Source organism: Cololabis saira, chromosome 9 (assembly GCF_033807715.1).
Source record: "Cololabis saira isolate AMF1-May2022 chromosome 9, fColSai1.1, whole genome shotgun sequence".
Taxonomy (NCBI): Eukaryota; Metazoa; Chordata; class Actinopteri; order Beloniformes; family Belonidae; genus Cololabis; species Cololabis saira.
The window spans coordinates 4,185,340-4,205,370 of NC_084595.1; the positions used below are offsets into that span (position 1 = coordinate 4,185,340).

Genomic DNA, 20,031 nt, shown 5'->3' on the forward strand with positions numbered 1-20,031 from the left:
AAAGCACATATCCACACAGTATTCTGCTTTCTGCACAGACTTTAACTTTATTTTAAACGGTCAGTGACACTGGATGCCAGCAATACAGTTTTAAAGGTCATGTCTCCTACCTCTTACACTTTTGTGGGTGTGATGTTGAAAGACGAACGCTGCAGTTTCTTTTTTCTTTAATAATTTATTCCCCCATCTCTCTCTGGCTTGAGGGTTCAGTTTTCCCCCGGCGGTTCAGCAGTCACAGCTCTGACAGAGTCAGAACATCACAGTATTTCTGCCGCTGCGTACGCAGCGTGATTGTGTAGCAGTTTCTGTTGCTGTCTGTCCAAATGATTTCATGTCTTTATTGTTTCTGTGACTGCAGCGATCCTAAATTGTTCTGCACTTTGCCAAAAAAAAGGACTGGGATTGACTGGATTGATTTTTCTCCTGTTTTTGCCTGTTAGAAGTTGGTAGGTGTGTGAAATAGTGCACTGTTTCTGCCTTATTCCTCTTCATTTGCCAGATTAGTTTTTGTTACTAAACGTGTTCATCTGTAGCCTTTTCTTTCTTCAGTATACTGTAAGAGTCTGGGACTCCCAACGGCAGCTTTTAACCCTCACATCAGGGTCAAACAGCTTTTACCTTCACTTTCACCAAACGCCAAATATTGTACAACTTTTTTTCTTTCTTTGTTTGGTAGTCCAAATGCACTTCAGTGAGATGTTCTAGAGGTTTGTTTGTGGAGAGAAACTATATTTGAAAAGGCTGCCTGAGCTGTCGGTGTCTGAACTACATACATTCAGATTCTATCAAATGTTCTGCTTCTGTTACGTTTGAATCTGAATCTGTTCCAGAAACGTAAAGCTGACGGAGAAACTTCTAATCAACACAGATGATTTTGTTTCCTTTTTTTTTATAAATTATGTAAATATGTATGTTTTCTTTGTTTGTTTTTTTTGTCTATCATTTAGGCATTTTCCTTTTGACAGAGATTTATATTCAAATCTGAAATAAAGTGATAAATTATTACATGGTTTTCTTGGGATTCTTGGAATGCTGAGTTTCATTTGTTTTCTTAAATGACCAAAGTACGACGGAGTATTAGGAGCAAACTAAGACAAAAAAAAAGGAAATTACGAGAAAAAAGTCGTAACATTACTAGAATAAAGTTGTAACATTATGAGAATATAATTTATGAGAACTCTAACAGGAAGAGCTTCTTCTCCCTGTGTAAAAATGAGGAATATTGAGCACCTTGTGAAGTTATATTTATAATATATTTAATATTGCGACTTTATTCTCATATTATGACTTTATTCTTGTAATTTCCATTTTTTTTTGTCTTGGTTTGGCCCTAATACTCCGTCGTACCAAATAACTTGCTGATGCAAACATTTTTTTTTCTTTTTCTCTCACACTTAAAATACTCCTCCCACTTAACGTTTTCTTCCCTCTGACCGGGACAAGCAGCCGTATCTGATAGAAAACCCACGACACAGAAAAGTCCCGGCTGGAATCGTGTCTCTTTAAACCAGGAACATTAAACTTCCAGTGTTTTTATCAAAAGAAGCCTGTGTTATTTATTTTTTCAATGCTAGATGGAGTGGATGACTTGCCGACTGTACAAGCTGAACCCCCCCCGGGCTGAGAGTTGTAGAGTTTAATCCCAATATTGTGTTTTAACCAGTGCAGACCAGAGAGGGATTTCTCCTGACGACTCTGCTCTGGAAGCAGAACAATCCGGACACGGAGCCGAGAGTTAAGACCCTTTTCTGATAGATGAGACACAAAAAACACACGCTGGGAAATGGAGGTGGAATAATGTGCCATTTAAACTTTTCCTTTTTAGTTTATAGTTCCAAAGTGGTTTCCACCTTTAAGGTTGTTTTGTAAAGAAGAAAAAAAAAAAGAGAAAAAAAAAAGCAACTCTGCACACTCATTTCTTCAGAATGAACCAACGGTGACCGTTTGATTCTTACTGAACACAAAAAACAACATTTACGGGGAACAATGTCCAATTTGTTTGTTTTTTTTCATCTTAAAAAGGTATTTGAGTAATCCTACTTTTTAAAATATTTCTCGTTAATTTGACGAGTGGTTAAATGGTTGTACTTTCAGCTTAAATTTAAATAATATAGATATAATATAGTGCTGCTGTCAGCAACATTTTTCTTCATTTTAGCACGTGATAAGTGCCTTAAACATTCAGTGATGTTGCTTGTGCTGTAAATCACACCAGACCAGAACAGGAAACTCCCCCATTACTCAAGATGATCTAATATAATAATCAGATTAAGACTAAATTAAATTATTTTCACTGAGGCACATTTCTGAACATTTTATTTTACTTGAATATTATGCCTTTTCCTTTTTTTGTGCAGCTATGGTGCTAAAAATCCTTTTGGACAATAGAGTATTTTTATACTTTTAAATTGTTCTGATCCTGTATTTAAAATTGCTCTCAAAGTGGAAAGCTGCTGCATCATGTGTACATGGCTCCGTGTAAATCTTCTAGTCGGTGCTCTCTCTGTTTTTTCCTCTCCTGAAGGACAGAAAAACCAAAGTTAGAAAACGAGACTGAGTTCTGTTATCTGACATATTTGCACGCTCACCTTGTCCTTCTTGAACTCCTCGTACTCGGGATTGTCGGTTGGTAATTCCAGTCGGCAGAGCGGGCACGAGTTGGTCTGGAAATGTGAAGAAACCTTTAGATGGATTTCTAAATATCCACTTCAGCGTTTTAAGAGTGTGATCTTCACCTTGCCGAGCCAGGGCAGGATGCAGCCGGCGTGGAAAAGGTGTTTGCACGGCATTTCTCTCACCGTCTCTTGTTCCTCGAACTCCAGCAAACAGACGGGACATTTGAGACCTTTGTCTGAGAGAACAGAGAAAATTAACTACAGGACTGAAGAAAATTAGAATATTGTGATAAAGTCCTTTATTTTCTGTAATGCAAAAATGTCATACATTCTGGATTCATTACAAATCAACTGAAATATTGCAATCCTTTTATTATTTTAATATTGCTGATCATGGCTTACAGTTTAAGATTAAGATTCCCAGAATATTCTAATTTTATGAGATAGGATATTTGAGTTTTCTTAAGCTGTAAGCCATGATCAGCACGAGGAGTGGGTGATATTTTACCGTTCACGATAAACCATCAAAAATATTCCTCAATTCAATGTAATTGGTGTAGTTTAGTATTTAGTATCTTTTAGAGCAGTGATTTGGCTCCAAAGACTGAATGTGGTGATAGATTTATAGTTACAAAGGTGGAGTTGAATTGGTATTTTTTTATAGTCATTTTTATCGTTATGGGGATAAACGGGAAGGGGTGGCGTTCCTTCTCCGGGTGGGTGGAGAAGTCCTGCCTCAGGTGGAGGAGTTCAAGTATCTCGGGGTCTTGTTCACGAGTGAGGGAACGATGGAGCGTGAGATTGACAGACGGATCGGTGCAGCGTCCGCAGTAATGCGGTCGATGTACCGGACCATCGTGGTGAAGAGGGAGCTGAGTCGAAAGGCAAAGCTCTCGATTTACCGGTCAATCTACGCCCCTACCCTCACCTATGGTCATGAACTTTGGGTAGTGACCGAAAGGACAAGATCGCGGATACAAGCGGCCGAGATGAGTTTCCTCCGCAGGGTGGCTGGACGCTCCCTTAGAGATGAGTTTCCTCCGCAGGGTGGCTGGACGCTCCCTTAGAGATGAGTTTCCTCCGCAGGGTGGCTGGACGCTCCCTTAGAGATGAGTTTCCTCTGCAGGGTGGCTGGACGCTCCCTTAGAGATGAGTTTCCTCTGCAGGGTGGCTGGACGCTCCCTTAGAGATGAGTTTCCTCCCTTAGAGATGAGTTTCCTCCCTTAGAGATGAGTTTCCTCTGCAGGGTGGCTGGACGCTCCCTTAGAGAGAGAGTGAGGAGTTCGGTCACCCGGGAGGAGCTCGGAGTCGAGCCGCTACTCCTCCACATTGAGAGGAGTCAGCTGAGGTGGCTTGGGCATCTGTACCGGATCCTCCTGGACGCCTCCCTAGGGAGGTGTTCCAGGCATGTCCCTCCTCCCTAGGGAGGTGTTCCAGGCATGTCCCACCGGGAGGAGACCCCGGGGAAGACCCAGGACACGCTGGAGAGACTATGTCTCTCGGCTGGCCTGGGAACGTCTCGGACTCCCCCCGGAGGAGCTGGAGGAAGTGTCTGGGGTGAGGGAAGTCTGGGGATCCCTGCTGAGGCTGCTGCCCCCGCGACCCAGGAACGGAAAAGCGGGAGAAGATGAGTGAGTGAGTGAGTGAGTGAGTGAGTGAGTGAGTGAGTGAGTGAGTGAGTGAGTGAGTGAGTGAGTGAGTGAGTGAGTGAGTGAGTGAGTGAGTGAGTGAGTGAGTGAGTGAGTGAGTGAGTGAGTGAGTGAGTGAGTGAGTGAGTGAGTGAGTGAGTGAGTGAGTGAGTGAGTGAGTGAGTGAGTGAGTGAGTGAGTGAGTGAGTGAGTGAGTGAGTGAGTGAGTGAGTGAGTGAGTGAGTGAGTGAGTGAGTGAGTGAGTGAGTGAGGGGATAAATGCCAGAAATTATCGTGATACATTTTTTGTCCATACCGCCCATCCCTAATCAGCACTATTAAAATAATAAAAGGCTTGCAATATTTCAGTTGATTTGTAATGAATCCAGAATGTATGACATTTTTGCATTACAGATAATAAAGGACTTTATCACAATATTGTAATTTTCTGAGACAGTCCTGTAGATTCAGAGATTTGAGGAGGAGGTGTGGAGGATTCTGTGATCTGTTCACAGCAGTCTACTCTACCTGCTTGCTCTGGAGAAATGACGACTATAGTGAGCGTTTGAACAGCAGTTTTGGCGGCGGGAGGAGGAAGCCGCTGGTCCCAGTCCGACATGTCGAAGGTTCCTGAGTCAAATAAGTCCAATCCCTGCATTAAAGACCTGCACAAACACCAGAGAGGCTGAGTTGGGAATCAAACCGGCACCGCCATCATCGTCATTTAGATGTTGGTCTGACCTGGCCAGCTCCAGCAGAGCGTTCTGACGATACTGCTCCTCAGGGTTGGTCGGCTCACAGTCGTGTTCGTCAAAGTAGGAAGCCATTCTGGTCCTGCAGACGTTTGTGTCCTTGTTGCATCAAATAACCTGCAGGTGATGAAGACGATGCACTGGTTTGTACCAAAAGGTGATTTTTTTTTTCTTGCATAGAAAAAAAACATTTTTCTAGACCTCTTATCTTTGTCTGGAGCATTTGCTTCGGTATCACTGAGTTTATGCATCATCACCATGTTTACTATGTTTTTGATGGAAGAGGAGTCAAGACAGTTAGTTAAAATTGTTGAAATTTCATGAACTAGTAGACCATAGTATTCTGCAAATTATGTTTAAAGCTCATAAAAAACTTTACCAATCAACATTCAGAAAAGATTTGAATAAAGAGAAAGCAAGTATAACTTAAAAGGAACAGAGATCTTTAAAAAAACAAGATTCAGGACTAAATTGATGGAACGTTGTGTTTCTGTGAAAGGAATCAGTTTATGGAACAATCTGAATAAAGAAAACAAAGAATCCAAATCAAACATTACGTTCAAAAGAACAATTAAAGCCAGTATGTTAAGTCAATATAATGAAATATGTTAGTTGAGTTTGATTGACATACCCATAGACGGCGGTCATTTTATTTTATTTAAATTTAATTTTAGTTTTTTTATTCACTTAGTTGTTTTTTATTATTAGTATTTTTAATTTATGTTATTTGTGAAGTTATTTCTTGGAAAAAGGGGCAGATCAGATTCTTCTTTCTGCTCCCTTTTCATTCACAATTTAAGAACATTTGTATTTGTATTGAATTATTTTTTTTTTTAATGAAATAAAGAATAAAATGAAAAAAATAAAGACTGTTGTTTGGAAAGTATTCAAGCAAAGATCAGATGGGGTTAAGATCCAGACCTGTCAAGTCTCCCGTTTAGGCCGAGAAACTCCCGTATTTTAGACCCTCTTTCCCGCTGTCCCTCCGTATTAGGATTTTTCCATAAATACCCGTTTTATAATATATTTTTTTAAGCATTATTGTGCCTCTCCAAACTGAATTGTAACCGGCCTCGTGAGAACTGTCACTTGTTGTAGCGAGCACTGGTTCTCGGGAGGTTAGTGGCAACAACGGGAACAAACTCTGAACAAATCAGAGAAGGATGTGAGTACCAGAGAAAACATTTCTGCCAAAGTGAAGACTTCGTTTAAATATCTATAAAAATGGGATACCGAATTTACTTCCCTAAAGAAGAGCAGGATGGAGCAGAGAACCACATGAGTTAAAATGACAAATTAAAAGAATGTAAATGTTTCAATTGAACACAATCAATATGTATATTAATTGAAAATATTTAAAATAAATGTGTTTGAAATCCCTTTTGTGTTTTTATTTAGGCTCTATTATAGGAATATGAATGTCCACAGCACATAATTGTACGTTTTTAAATTGTTGATGGGTAGTTATTTTAGATTTCTTGTAAATCTGTCTTAAATGTAAGATACTGGACCTGGGTTGGGCTGGTGGGGGAAAATGTCCCTTATTTTTAAATCCTAAACTTGACAGGTATGTTCAGATCTGGACTCTTTGGAATTCCTTACATTTGTGAAAATGATGTAAAATCCTCCGAACCTCCTTCATAATCTGAGCCTAATTAATTTTGACAATATAATGTTGGAATGTATTTGTGCGACCAGGACAGAGGACGTGGTCGTCTGGGGCTCTGCAGGCCCAGATCATGATTTATTTATTTTTTTATTTAAATCTTGAAATACAATGAAAAATTAAGCTCAAAAGCAACATACAAATACAGAGATTCCAGCACCAAATTGAAAAGAAATAAACAAAAGAATATGTATAAAGGACAAGACAAATAAATTAAAAAGATAAATAAAAACAGCATAATGTGCGAGAGTAGGTTTCATGTTAACAATTTCGGCGATTTAGATGCCGATGGTTTTTTGTGCCTTTGTGTTTTTAATGAGTAGATCGTCCTCATATTTTTCAAGTTCTTTTTTTAGTACAAGGAGTTTATTCAGGCTTTCTGTGGATGAATTTGCACTTATGTTTAGGCCTGTGTTGAAAAAATCGATTTCCCAATTCTAAATCGATTCTCATATTAATTCCTAAAAATCGATTCATATGTCTAAAGATCGATTTTTTTTATTTTTACGGTTTTTTTTTCATCTTTACATTACAACTTTTGGTTATTTTTTTGTTTATCCCCAAAAAAGGAACGTTTTGTTGGACACGAGAATAACTGGTGTTTTTGCCTTTAAATATGTTTAAAGGTATGAAAACATTAAAGTGTTAGGTTATAATTGCATAAATTGTCTATATTTCATTACTTTATATACTGTCTTGGGGTTACATTTGAAAAAATGCTAAAAACCAAATGCTCAAAAATTAAAAACCCAAATAGACTGAAAATGGAACAAATAAAAACGGAATGTGGGAAAAAATAAAAGCGATTTCATCCGTCTCTGTTTCCTCCCTGGATCTGTTTGGTAATTCTGACCCACGATGTTTCTGTTTCAGTTCTATCTGCATTCTGGGAGCTGATTGGTCCTTACAGCATCATTAGCTGCAATACTTGCTGTTGAATCTCAATATAATACTAGTATTAATATGTTGCATAACTACAGTCATATCATTCATGCAACAGCTCAAAAACTGTTTTAATAACACTAACCCAAATCAATATCGGAATCGAATCAAATCTTGATAATCGATTCTGAATCTTAAGAATCGGAATCGAATCGATTCTTGACATTTGAATTGATCCCCAGCCCTACTTATGTATGTGAAACTTTGCTAAAAATAAAGACAGATTTATAAAAAAGAAAGCGTCACTTTCTTTGTGATTAAAGACAATGTTTGACAATGGAATTGTTTTAGTTAGTCAATTGTTCAAAAAAGATGGGTTGTTGTATAATTACTCGGAATTTCTAATGAGATATAATGTACCAATAACAGCTAGAGAGTTTTCACTCGTATTTGATGCTATTCCTTCTGGTCTGTGCGTGTTATTCACGTACAGTTCTCCTCCTCTATCATCAGCCCTCCTGATGTGTCTCAGTCTTCTCTGGGTAGTGTTTGCTTTTCATCTGCTCAGCTTCCCAATGCCAAAGTAAGAGCCTTGTTTCAGGTTTAACTTCCCTCCCAACAGCCACGTTTTATTGGCTCAATTTCGTGACGGATATCGAGTGGACAAAAGTTTAGTCGTTACCACAAAGATTTTTTCTAACAAATAAAAGTCAAAGAGCTCTCTTTTAAATTGATACACACATTCTACCCTGCAAAACAATATATCAATATTTAAGAAAGATATAGATGTTAATTGTTCTTTTTGCCAAAGGCATCCTGAAACATATTCTCTCTTATTCTGGTCGTGTGAATTCACTTATAAATTCTGGAGGGACTTCCACAAGTATAATATTGCTGATTCTGTCTTTTCTGATATTATTATTCTGATTATAAGAATGTTATTTTTAGCCCAGATCATGACGCTCACACCTGATGTCGTCACTGCTCTGAAACGGAGTAAAACTGGACTCCACAAACCGCAAGACCCTTTCACAGTCGCCAAGAGCCCCATGTTTATCCTGCCAGGCACTAAAGCCATTTATCCCTGGAAGCCTTGTAGATTAGTTTTAATAAAAGGTGTCACAGCTTTATGTGAAAGTGTGTACGAAAGTGAGCTCAGCGGTGGATTTCTCTCTTTTTTTTCTTCTTTATTGAACACAATAAAACTACATAGAACAGTAATTAAACACCTTCTCGTAAGGATGATAGTATACTTAGACATAATATGAGTTGCTGTCAAATATAGAGCTGTACAGGACTGTCTCAGAAAATTAGAATATTGTGATAAAGTTCTTTATTTTCTGTAATGCAATTAAAAAAAATGTCATACATTCTGGATTCATTACAAATCAACTGAAATATTGCAAGCCTTTTATTATTTTAATATTGCTGATTATGGTTTACAGTTTAAGATTAAGATTCCCAGAATATTCTAATTTTTTGAGATAGGATATTTGAGTTTTCTTAAGCTGTAAACCATGATCAGTAATATTGAAATAATAAAAGGCTTGTAATATTTCAGTTGATTTGTAATGAATCCAGAATGTATGACATTTTTGCATTACAGAAAATAAAGAACTTTATCACAATATTCTAATTTTCTGAGACAGTCCTGTATATAAAAACAATTAACTATATATTAAAATAAAAGACAAACAGGGGTTTTTATAAAGTGCAAACTATAAAAGTATCACAGTATTTAAAATCAGGCAAACAAAAGTGCCAAAAAGAGGAGCAAGGACTGAGGCATCAAAAAAGCAGAAAACAAGATATATATCGTCACAAATCGAGTCTATTTTTCTTAGGGATAAGAAGAATAATTTAAAATCATTTAAAAACCAATAAAAGGAGGGTTTGCTATTCCTCCACTTACTACAATGAATATGATATTTAACCATGAGAATAACTATATTTATTATTATGAATTTGGAACAGCTGCTGAATGTGGTGGAAGGAGAACTGAAAAATGTGAAGGCATGGTTTGATATCAATAAGTTATCATTAAACCTAACTAAAACTAAGTTCATAATTTTTGGCACTAGAAAAAAAAAATCAAATAACAATTAAAATTAGTGGTATGGAAATAGAAAGAGTATATGAAAATAAGTTCCTGGGGGTAATAATTGATGATAAACTTAGCTGGAAATCACACATAAATAGTGTAAAATCAAGAATGTCTAAAACCCTAGCAATAGTAAATAAAACAAATGATTTTTTTTGTCAAAGAGCACAGTTTTTAATGTATAACTCACTCATAGTTCCATACATGACTTATTGTGTGGAGGTTTGGGGTAACACCTATAAAACAAATATAAATCCTATTTTCCTGTTACAGAAAAGAGCGTTAAGGATAATTAATAGATCTGACTATTATAAACCAACAAATAATCTTTTTATTAAATATAATACCTTAAAATTCCATGATATAGTAGAGCAGAAAACTGTTTTATTTGCCTTTAAAGAACTAATATTAAACTAATATTAAAGAGAGATTTACATCAATTAAGGCTAGAGAAATATGGAATAGTTGTGACAACGACCTAAAAATGTGTAGTTCTATCTACAAGTTTAAGGAAATGTTTAAAGAAAATACTGTAAATAAATATAAAACACTATAATTATAAAGTATATTATCAAAAACATTCTAGAATGTGAAACGTCAATTTTATATTTTGTATTACTTATTTTTTTCTTCTTTATTGTTTGTTTCCACGGAGTAAAAGTTAATGTCTCATATTTTTGCTGATCATAAGATAAAAAGGGTCGGCACTTTAAGCTACGGCTTCAGCTTAGGGCTGTTCGATTAATCGATTTTAAATCGTAATCGCGATTATGTAATTAGAACGATGTTAAAACGTGAAACTCGTAAAATCGATTTTTCACTTTTACCTTGTCTGCACACATATTAATGATTGATACCATATTAATGATTGATGGAAATACCTCTCAATACCTGCGACAAGTGCCCCATCGGAGAGGCTCTTTAGTGTAGGAGGGGGCGTTGTAACCATGGTGATATACTAACATGCCACCGGGCATCCCTCAAGCCTAACGCGGTAGACCGGCTCGTGTTCCTTGCAAAAAACTTGCAAATGTGAATAGCAAATGTAATGACTGACATTACACACCTCTACCTCCTTCATGGGTTGCATTATTATTTAGCATGCAAAGACCCAGTTTAGTTTAATTAGAAAATGTCTTGTTTTATTTAATTGGAAATATAACTTACTGTATGTTTGCAAGTGCTGATTTGCAGATTTTTTTTTTCAGATATAAAACTTTATATTTTATTATATTTTTTAAAACTTTTTTTCAACTTATTTTACAGAGTTTTGCACTTTATTCATTCATTTTTGGTTTAATAAGAGCAAAGTTTGCACTTAAAGCCCAATGGAGCAAATGTTCAATAAAAAAACAGCATATTTGAAATCATTTCTTTGCCTTTTGTCAATTCTCAAAATAATCGTAATCGAAAATCGGATTTTGAGAGAAAAAAAATCGAGATTTTATTTTTGGGCAAAATCGAACAGCTCTACTTCAGCTACACCTTTTCGGCAAAAGAAATGTTGTTTGTTTTTTTTCTTTCCTTTTCATCTTGTTCTGTACAAGCTGAAATAAAGATTCATAACATAACATATGTCAGATACATTCGACTTCAAGTTATCTATATACAGGGTGCTTGCGCAAGTCTTGAAAGTCTTCATAAGTATGGAATTTTGAAACACTGTTTTCCAGACCTTGAAAAGTCTTGAATTTTGTGTGAAAGTCTTAATAAAGTATGGGGAAAAAATGTATGGTAGAATTTTACAGTATGCTCAAAGGCATTGTGAAATGAGAAATAGAAAGGTAGGCTATAAAACTTATAGTTTATTTAACTATAAACTATAAAAATAACAACATTTTTTGTTCTTACCAAGTGAGCTAGGTCAAATATGCACTTTTATGTGTTGTGATACAGCTTGTTCAGAAGTTAAAATGAGATAACATAAAGATAAGATCAGTCATGTCAAGGACAGAAAAAATAAGATGCGAGTGAAGAGACTGAATTCTACCTACATACATTCATCCATTCATGCGTTTTTATAGATAGTCTTTGTGACACTTGTTTGATCTGAAATTCATGTACTTGTGATTTTCATGTTTTGAAACGTTTTCATCAGTAAAAACATAATTTACTGTGAATAATGCATTCGTTCATTGAATACTAGCCTATAAAAAATTCTAACAAACATTTCTAATAAACACAATTGGTACAATCTCAACCAATGAATTAGGCAGTAGGCACACAAGTATACAAGTACGTAAAGTTAAGGGCTTGGGAAAAAAAATATCAGTTTTAAAAAAGTCTGGGAAAAGTCTGGAATTTTAATTTGGAAAAAGAGCAAGCACCCTGTATATAGAAATAAATATGAGAGATAAAAAAAAAAATAAAAAAAAATTATATATATATATATATATATATATATATATATATATATAGAGATAGAAATAAATGAGAGATAAATATATATATATATATATATATATATATATATATATATTTTATCTCTCATATTTATTTATATATATATATATATATATATATATATATATATAGATAGAAATAAATATGAGAGATAAATATATATATATATATATATATATATATATATTTATATTTTATATATATATATTTATCTAATATTTATTTATATATATATATATATATGAGAGATTAAAAAAATATATATATATATATATATATATTTATCTCTCATATTTATTTCTATATACACATATATATATATATAAATAAATATGAGAGATAAATATTTAATATATAAATAAATATATTTATATATATATATAAATATATATAAATATAAATAAATATGAGAGATAAAGACTGGTGGATTTCTCTCTTTCTCATCATTCAAGACATTTCCTCGTTTTATCTTTACAGCTCTAAATAATTATGTCACACTGATAAAGCTTATTATTATTATTATTATTTAATAATAAGCTTAATAAATCCACTGTTGTTTCGTTTGATTCAGGTGAATAATTTGATCTGAAACAGGAATAACATTTAATGTTATTCCTCCAAACATGATTCACGTTAAAATTAAATACAAACGAATTCAATCCTTCATTAAATAAAACAAATAAAAACAGGTTTTCAGAGAGAAAACTAAATAAATACTAAAATAAAAGTGACTTACTGAGTCTGGTGAACCAAGAACGGGAGGATTTATTCAGGTTGTAAAAATGAACAAGATATAGTCGTAAAAGTTAAACAAACTGTTGTCGTTTTTTTTTAAACTAAGTAATTATTTCAGGAACGAAACTCTAGAAAAACAACTCATTCTTCCGGGTTTTGTCGCTCTGACCACGTGGTACTCCGGCCAATCACAGCCCGAGGACGCTCTTGTTCGTCTAACGTTAGCCAGGACGACAGCGGCGCACGACCGCCCCCTGGCGGCGAGATGATATAAACTCAATAGAAGCAGCTTTCTCCCAGTAAAGTAAAAGTACTGTTACTTCAGAATAATATGACTCAAGTAGAAGTAAAAAGTAGTCATCCAAATAATTACTTGAGTAAAAGTAAAAAAGTACTGGGTGAAAAAACTACTCTGGTACTGGGTAACTGTTGAGTAACGTCTGATTTATTTTTTTAACACAACCATTCAAACAGACAAAAGTACAAAATAATCATCTTCAGGCAAATTAAATCATAAAATAATAAAATAAAATTAAAAAAAAATTCAAGTACTTTAATAAATAATAACATAATAAAAAAATTAATTAAGCACAAGTAGCACAACATTTCCAGCCTTTGTACTTTTCTTTTCTAACCAGCAGAACTAGAACAAACATGAACTCATAGAAACTCTGTGTGTGTTTGAGTCTGTGTAAATGTGACAAAACATGCAAAAACAAACATTTTTCCCAAAGAATCACTCAGTGATGTCATGAGATTGACGCGTACGCGGATAAAAGGGATAAAAGAAAAGTAACAGCTCAACGTAGCCTAATGTAGCGGAGTAAGAGGAACAGTTTCTTCTTCACAAATCTACTCAAGTAAAAGTAAAAAGTATAGTGATTCAAAACTACTCCTAAAAGTACAAAATGTCCCAAAACTTACTCAAGTAAATGTAACGGAGTAAATGTAACTAGTTACTACACACCTCTGGCTACAAATATATATTTTTTTCTTTTTTAATTTTCATAAACTCAAATGTTGATGTCACACACTCCGCTGGAGCAGTGGGATAATATTCATGCTCCAAAGTGTTTCTCTGAGTTTTAATGTAAAACGGTTAAAAATTCAGCCTTTTCATACAACCTGTGCAACACAAAATACTTTAAACGTTTGAAAAAGAAGCTATATAAGTATTACAAACTAAATTAAAAAAAGCACCCCCACCACCATCAAAATACATGAATAAATATAATTATATACAGTTCAGACCAAAAGTTTGGACACCCCTTCTCATTCAAACAAATGGGGAAGTGTTTCCAAACTTTTGGTCTGTACTGTATATCTGTATATATGGATATGGAGCAGAAATCAAAGAGGCCAAGAAAGACTTTAGACCAGGGGTGTCAAACTCATTTTGCTTGACGGGCCGGATTTGACCAATTATTTTCTCGCGAGCCGCACGCTCAAAATAACAAAAACGGTGCGAATTATTTTTTTTCTAATTCTTTTTTTTTTACTATTTTCTAATCCAATATCAGTTTAGTTAATTTTAAAGGAAATATGCACTTTGTTTACACTCTAATTATGTAAAATATATTTCTTCAGGATCTTTTCATGAAATTTCTCGTTTTTTTTCAAAATATGTAAGATACGTTTAATATCATTTTACAAAGATAAACAGAAACAAGTATGTTTTTTTTATATTTCGCTTTTTTATAGGAAATTTAATTGAAAGTAAAATCTTTCCTATTACATCCGAGTGTTTCTTTGTGATTTAGAGATTTTTCCAGTACAATTAAGTGTATTTATTTTTAAAAATTGGCGCGGATATTTACGCCAGTGTGCCGAAAAAGTCAGCACTTCTTTTTTAACTGTTTTACTTTGTCACTATCCTCGTATTCAAAACTGAAATTCTCCGAATAAATATCTTCTATCATCTTTTTTAGCAGTGATATTTTTCCTGTGAAAATATATAATAGTAGTCAGTTAATAAAAATAAACGACCGTCTACAAAGAAATAAAATCGGCAAATGCATTCTAGAAAACTAAAAAAATGTCGAAAACTGCTCCCTTTGTGGAATAACGATGGATTTGTAGAAGAAATATATTATCGGATATGCTGCGATTCATGGCAATTATTTATGCCTTCCTTTTTAGTAAATTAACATTTCGGTTTTTTGCGTTGGAAACTTCTCGCAGGCCGCACATTTGACACCCCTGGTTTAAACTGTCAAACCCTTTGAAACGCACAAGAAAACATAATTATGCCACAAATGAAAACACACCACAAAACATGTTGATAGGAAAACAGGATTTATTTGCATAATCAGACAAGAATTAAGGAATTTCACTTTCCATATAGATTGACATTCAAAGAGAAATAAAGAAAAAGAAACAAACAAATCAAAGGTATTGCTTTGGTTAAGTTAAACCATTACACTGATTTGAAGAGACACTTGTTACATGATATCTTAAATAGAAAGAGAAAGGATTTAAGGCTCTAAAACTCCCTGAACAAAGACTAAAGGCCAAATTATTCTGAAAGTACAGACCTAATAAGATACAGTAGATGGAACTCACGTTGAGGAAAACGAGTCATTTTAGTTCTGGCATCCTTTTCCAACAGCCTGCACATTTCAGTGACTAACAGAACAACGTGACAACAGAACTGGATAATAAGCTGCTGTCAGGATGTTGCTGGATTTAACAGTGTTATTAGACATGATGCAAAAGCACAGACGACCTGTTAATAAAAGCTCAAATACAAAAGCGTTACACTCATGGTGAACTGTTCATCAGCTCGTGTTCGGCTGCACATTCATCAGTTTATTATTACAGTAACAACAGCAGAAATCTCCCTCTGTTGTTGAACAAGTGGTAACTAAACACATTAATGCTCGGGACGTTCCGCACGATGTAGCTCAGGGATGGACGATATTTTACCGTTCACGATAAACCGTCAAAAAAAATCCTCACGATAAGAATTTGTATCTCACGGTAAAAACGATAAATTCCTGTTGACGTTTTTGTTTAAAGCTGATTTATAGTTCTGCTTTAAATCCACGCACAACGTACGTGAAGGAAGGAAGGAAGGAAGGAAGGAAGGAAGGAAGGAAGGAAGGAAGGAAGGAAGGAAGGAAGGAAGGAAGGAAGGAAGGAAGGAAGGAAGGAAAGGGGAGAAGGAAGGGAGAAAAGAGGAAGGGAAGAAGGAAGGAAGGAAATGAGCCAGAAAGAAAGAAAGAAAGAAAGAAAGAAAGAAAGAAAGAAAGAAAGAAAGAAAGAAAGAAAGAAAGAAAGAAAGAAAGAAAGAAAGAAAGAAAGAAAGAAGGATAAATTCCCGTTGATACGTGTTTGTGTAACAAACATGGAGGATCTGAGTCATTCCAGTTCTTCAGTACAGGTGTAACTCATTTAATTGGTTTTTATTCATTAAATTTAATTGGTGTAGTTTAGTATTTAGTATCTTTTAGAGCAGTGATTTGGCTCCAAAGACTGAATGTGGAGATAGATTTATAGTTAAAAAGGTGGAGTTGAATTGGTATTTTTTTTATCATAATTTTTATCGTTATCAGGATAAATGCCAGAAATGATCGTGATAAATGTTTTAGTCCATACCGCCCATCCCTAATGTAGCTGCACAAAAACCTTCACGTATATAAATCTAGCGTTACAGATGCAAACACATGTGCTCCCAGTATCTTCTTACGGCTCCTTCACTGGACAGTTTGGTTTTTTTCCTCCTTCAGAGAAAAAAGATGAGGAATGACTCGGCAGCACAAAATATCAAAACAGCAATGGGTGGAAAATATGAATCAATTCATGTCTACCTTTAGAAAAACACAAACAAAAACTGTGTTAAAATGAGGATTATGGATTGAAGAACAGATTAGTCTAGAAAAGAAATGCTTCTTTGCAATGTGGATCCACGATTCTCATCGTACTGGATTATTGATCATCCGACTGGATTATTGATCATCGACTTAAACGAGTCGAGCGTTCACAGATAATTAAATCTCACGGCAGCACCGTGGATGTTCCACCTCCACCTCCACGCCGCAGCAGTGGCATCTAAAGATATTTCAATTTTCATTGGTTGTAAAAACGGTTCATATGTGAAACTTAAAAAAAAAAACAGGTCACCTGTTCCCTGCTGTTACAGTTCCTAAAACTACACACTCAACCAGTGAGCAACATTGTCAAACACTCGCCGTATTTCAGAGTTAGTGCGTCTGATGTGAACTCAACATCCTCTTAAATGTTTGAAGAGAGGAAAATAAATGTTGCGTTTTTCAATGTCCTTTAAAACTGATTTTATCTGCTTTTATTCCGACTCAGAACAGATTCAGAAACAAGTTATCAGCATGATTAACTGTATTCTTCCAAATCTCAGAAAGACGTGAAACATTTAGTCTGACAGAACATTTCTCCCTCGTCACCAGAACTCTCTCTGATCCGTTCTCACTCCACCTGAACTAAAATGCTTTAGACACGTATCTAAGTCCTGACCTGCGTGTGTTTTATTCCGCCTTAACTGAACAGTTTGATGAAGCAGCCGTGGCAGTAGGGCTTATCGTTCTGCTCTTTGAAAGTGCCTTTGTTGAGTTGTTTCAGGCAGAAGGCACACACGAAGTGCTCCGGGTGGAACTTCTTGGCCATGGCCGTGATGCAGCGTCCCGTTATCGGTTTCTGGCAGCCGGAGCAGAGCGATCCCCGGCGCTCGTGGTAGTGAACTTCACAGTAGGGCTGGCCGTCGTGCTCGAAGAAACTCCCATTCACAAACGGGGTGAAGCATTCCTGCAGACGCACGTGCAGAGAAACCACGTCAGTCCAGCTGGTATTGCTTTTTGAATAGGGGTGTAACGATACACTAATGTCACGATACAGTACGATACACGATATTGAGGTCACGATAACGATACGATATTATAGCAGAATTTTTTTAACAACCTTGAATGAGGAACATATGACTGGAAAAAATTGTCTTTTATTTGAAAGACACAAAATACAAAATACTGTGCATTTGCCCTATTGTTCCAATTTGTAATGCTTTATAACTGTTTAAGTTTTAAAGAGAAAGCCAGGCCAACCATTTTCCACAAACTGAACTAAAAGTAAATGTCAGGTTTGCATTATGATCTTCAGTTTCATACAAGTACAAATATTTAGACACAAACTGAATAGTTTCTCTCATGTATGATTTGACTTTTTTCTTTTCCAGAAATTTAAAAGTAAATAAATACATACAATTTTACATCATAACAAAGATTGATTCATGCTTATACATGTAAGTGTAAGAGGAGATTTATTTTTGTTAAGAAGGTTATTTTGGTAATTCAGGGTTCATTATTTTATAAATCTATTCTTTATATTCTGATGTAAATCAGGGACTATAATGACACTAGTCAGTTTATCTGTAGTGATTAGTCTGTTTTAGATTGGGCGGAGTGATACGCCACAGTACGGCACTAGGTGCTGTGTTGATGTTCAAAAATCCTACACTGTTGAGGGACATTAAAGTACACTGGAACTCAGCAGAAGTTTCCCCGTGTTTATCCTACTCACCACCCCAAAAAGGTTTAATTTAATAAGGTAAGGCTTAACTCTACACCAGCCTTACATCAGTAAAAGTTCAGAGCTCAAAACCCCCAAGAGTCCCGTGATCGGGACCAAAACGGGACTAGTTTCTTCTGAGCGGAGGAAGATTTCTGTCCGCGGGTCGAGGCGCGGTCGTTACTAGTCAACACAATAGATGAATATTAATAACCAAATATCGCGATAGTTTGTTTTTGTATTGCGAAATTTCGTGGCCCGATATATTGTTACACCCCTATTTTTGAATAATGCAGCGAGAGAGAGAGGCAGAATACAAACCCTGCAGACGAAACACTCTGGATGCCAGAGACAGTTGAGCGCTGAGATGTAATTCTCCAGGATGGCTCTGGCGCAGCCGCCGCACTTCGGCGCAAACATGTCAAAGTAATCCTTTCTGCAATACGCTTTTCCATCCTTTTCATGAAAACCTTAAGAAAGAAACACAGGAAATCAATTCATATTTATTAAATGACACACTGGATCTTCAGTTAGACCGGAAAAAAAGCAGGATATTAATTATGATCACATACTTCGCTAAGAAATGCATACTTTTACTTTGGAAAGATGATTCCCCTCCAACTTTCAAGTTTTTTTTTGGATCAAATTTCAGTTTTTTTACCATTGGAAAAATTAACTTTGGTAAAATACAACCGTGGTCGTATTTTTCAAGAATTTTTGTTTCCATTATTTTCAAAACTGGAGAATTTTTCCAAAGGAGACCGATGAGTATCTCTATTTTCAAACTTGTGCCTTATATGTATGTATGTTTGTATGTATGTATGGATATATATATAGTTTGATATCGCTGTTGCTGCCATTATTTTTTTAATTTTTTTATCTATTTTTTTTTTAAATATTTATTTAATTTTGTTCTCCCCTAATGTATGATTTTTTCTTTTTTTTTGTTTTCTTTTTTTTCACTAGGGCAGTTATGGAGAGGGTAGGAATGTGTGTAGAATAGAAATCGTGAATGTGAAAATGTGAATTGTGAAAATTATTGTGAAATAAAAAAATATAAAAAAAAAAAAAAAGAAAGAAACAGAAACACAACTGTTTTTATCCAATCCTATCTTCGAAAGTAAAACTTAAGAAAAAAGACTCCAATACCTTCTGGGCCAAAGAAAGATCCACACTGAGCGCAGAAGAAATGTTCTGGGTGCCACGTCCTGTCCAGCGCCGTCACCACTTTCTAAACACACACGAGCACGTTTGTTACGGCCGACGGCTCAGGAAGTGAATCCACATGAACATCAGAACTGACTCACGTCCAGGATGGGTCCGTTGCAGTAGTAGCAGCGCGGGGAGAACAGGTGATGGTAATCCCTCTCACAGAACGGCTGGCCCTCCCGCTCAAAGAAGTTCCTGGAGCCGATCTCCTCCTGACAGTGAGTGCACACAAAGTGCTCGGGGTGCCACGTACGGCCCATGGCAGTCACCACCTGATCAGAAATAGAAATAGAAAGGGTGTTTGAAACAACATTTGTAGGTGTCATCATGGACCATAAATTAAATTGGAAGATGCATATTAATCATGTCAAATCTAAATGAGCTAAATCGATAGCCATATTATACAAGGTAAACGATATGTTGAACCAGCGTGCTTTATTTATATTTATATTTTACCCAAACTAAACCGATCTTTATTCCTTAAAAAGAGCAGTAAGGATTATCACAA

At 35.5% G+C, this 20,031-nt stretch overlaps 3 protein-coding genes across 3 annotated transcripts in view; 1 reads left to right on the forward strand and 2 right to left on the reverse strand.

The window, feature by feature from the left end:
• Positions 1-20,031, forward strand: part of si:ch73-138n13.1 (titin homolog) — a 348,772-nt gene that overhangs the window by 149,858 nt on the left and 178,883 nt on the right. The window lies entirely within an intron of this gene.
• On the reverse strand, positions 2,010-5,112 carry rnf181 (ring finger protein 181). The gene is made up of 5 exons (XM_061729792.1): positions 4,985-5,112; positions 4,772-4,908; positions 2,736-2,851; positions 2,589-2,663; positions 2,010-2,518 (listed from the first exon to the last, which is right to left on the reverse strand). The coding sequence occupies exons 1-5, from the start codon at positions 5,068-5,070 to the stop codon at positions 2,459-2,461; spliced, it is 474 nt and encodes a 157-aa protein (XP_061585776.1). The 5' UTR covers positions 5,071-5,112; the 3' UTR covers positions 2,010-2,458.
• Positions 17,292-20,031, reverse strand: part of pxnb (paxillin b) — a 55,918-nt gene continuing 53,178 nt past the window's right edge. Inside the window, exons 8-11 of the mRNA XM_061730340.1 lie at positions 19,622-19,795; positions 19,464-19,545; positions 18,636-18,784; positions 17,292-17,558 (exon numbers count right to left, since the gene is read on the reverse strand). Coding sequence (XP_061586324.1) covers positions 17,292-17,558; positions 18,636-18,784; positions 19,464-19,545; positions 19,622-19,795 — 672 coding nt within the window. The remainder of the gene's footprint in view (positions 17,559-18,635; positions 18,785-19,463; positions 19,546-19,621; positions 19,796-20,031) is intronic.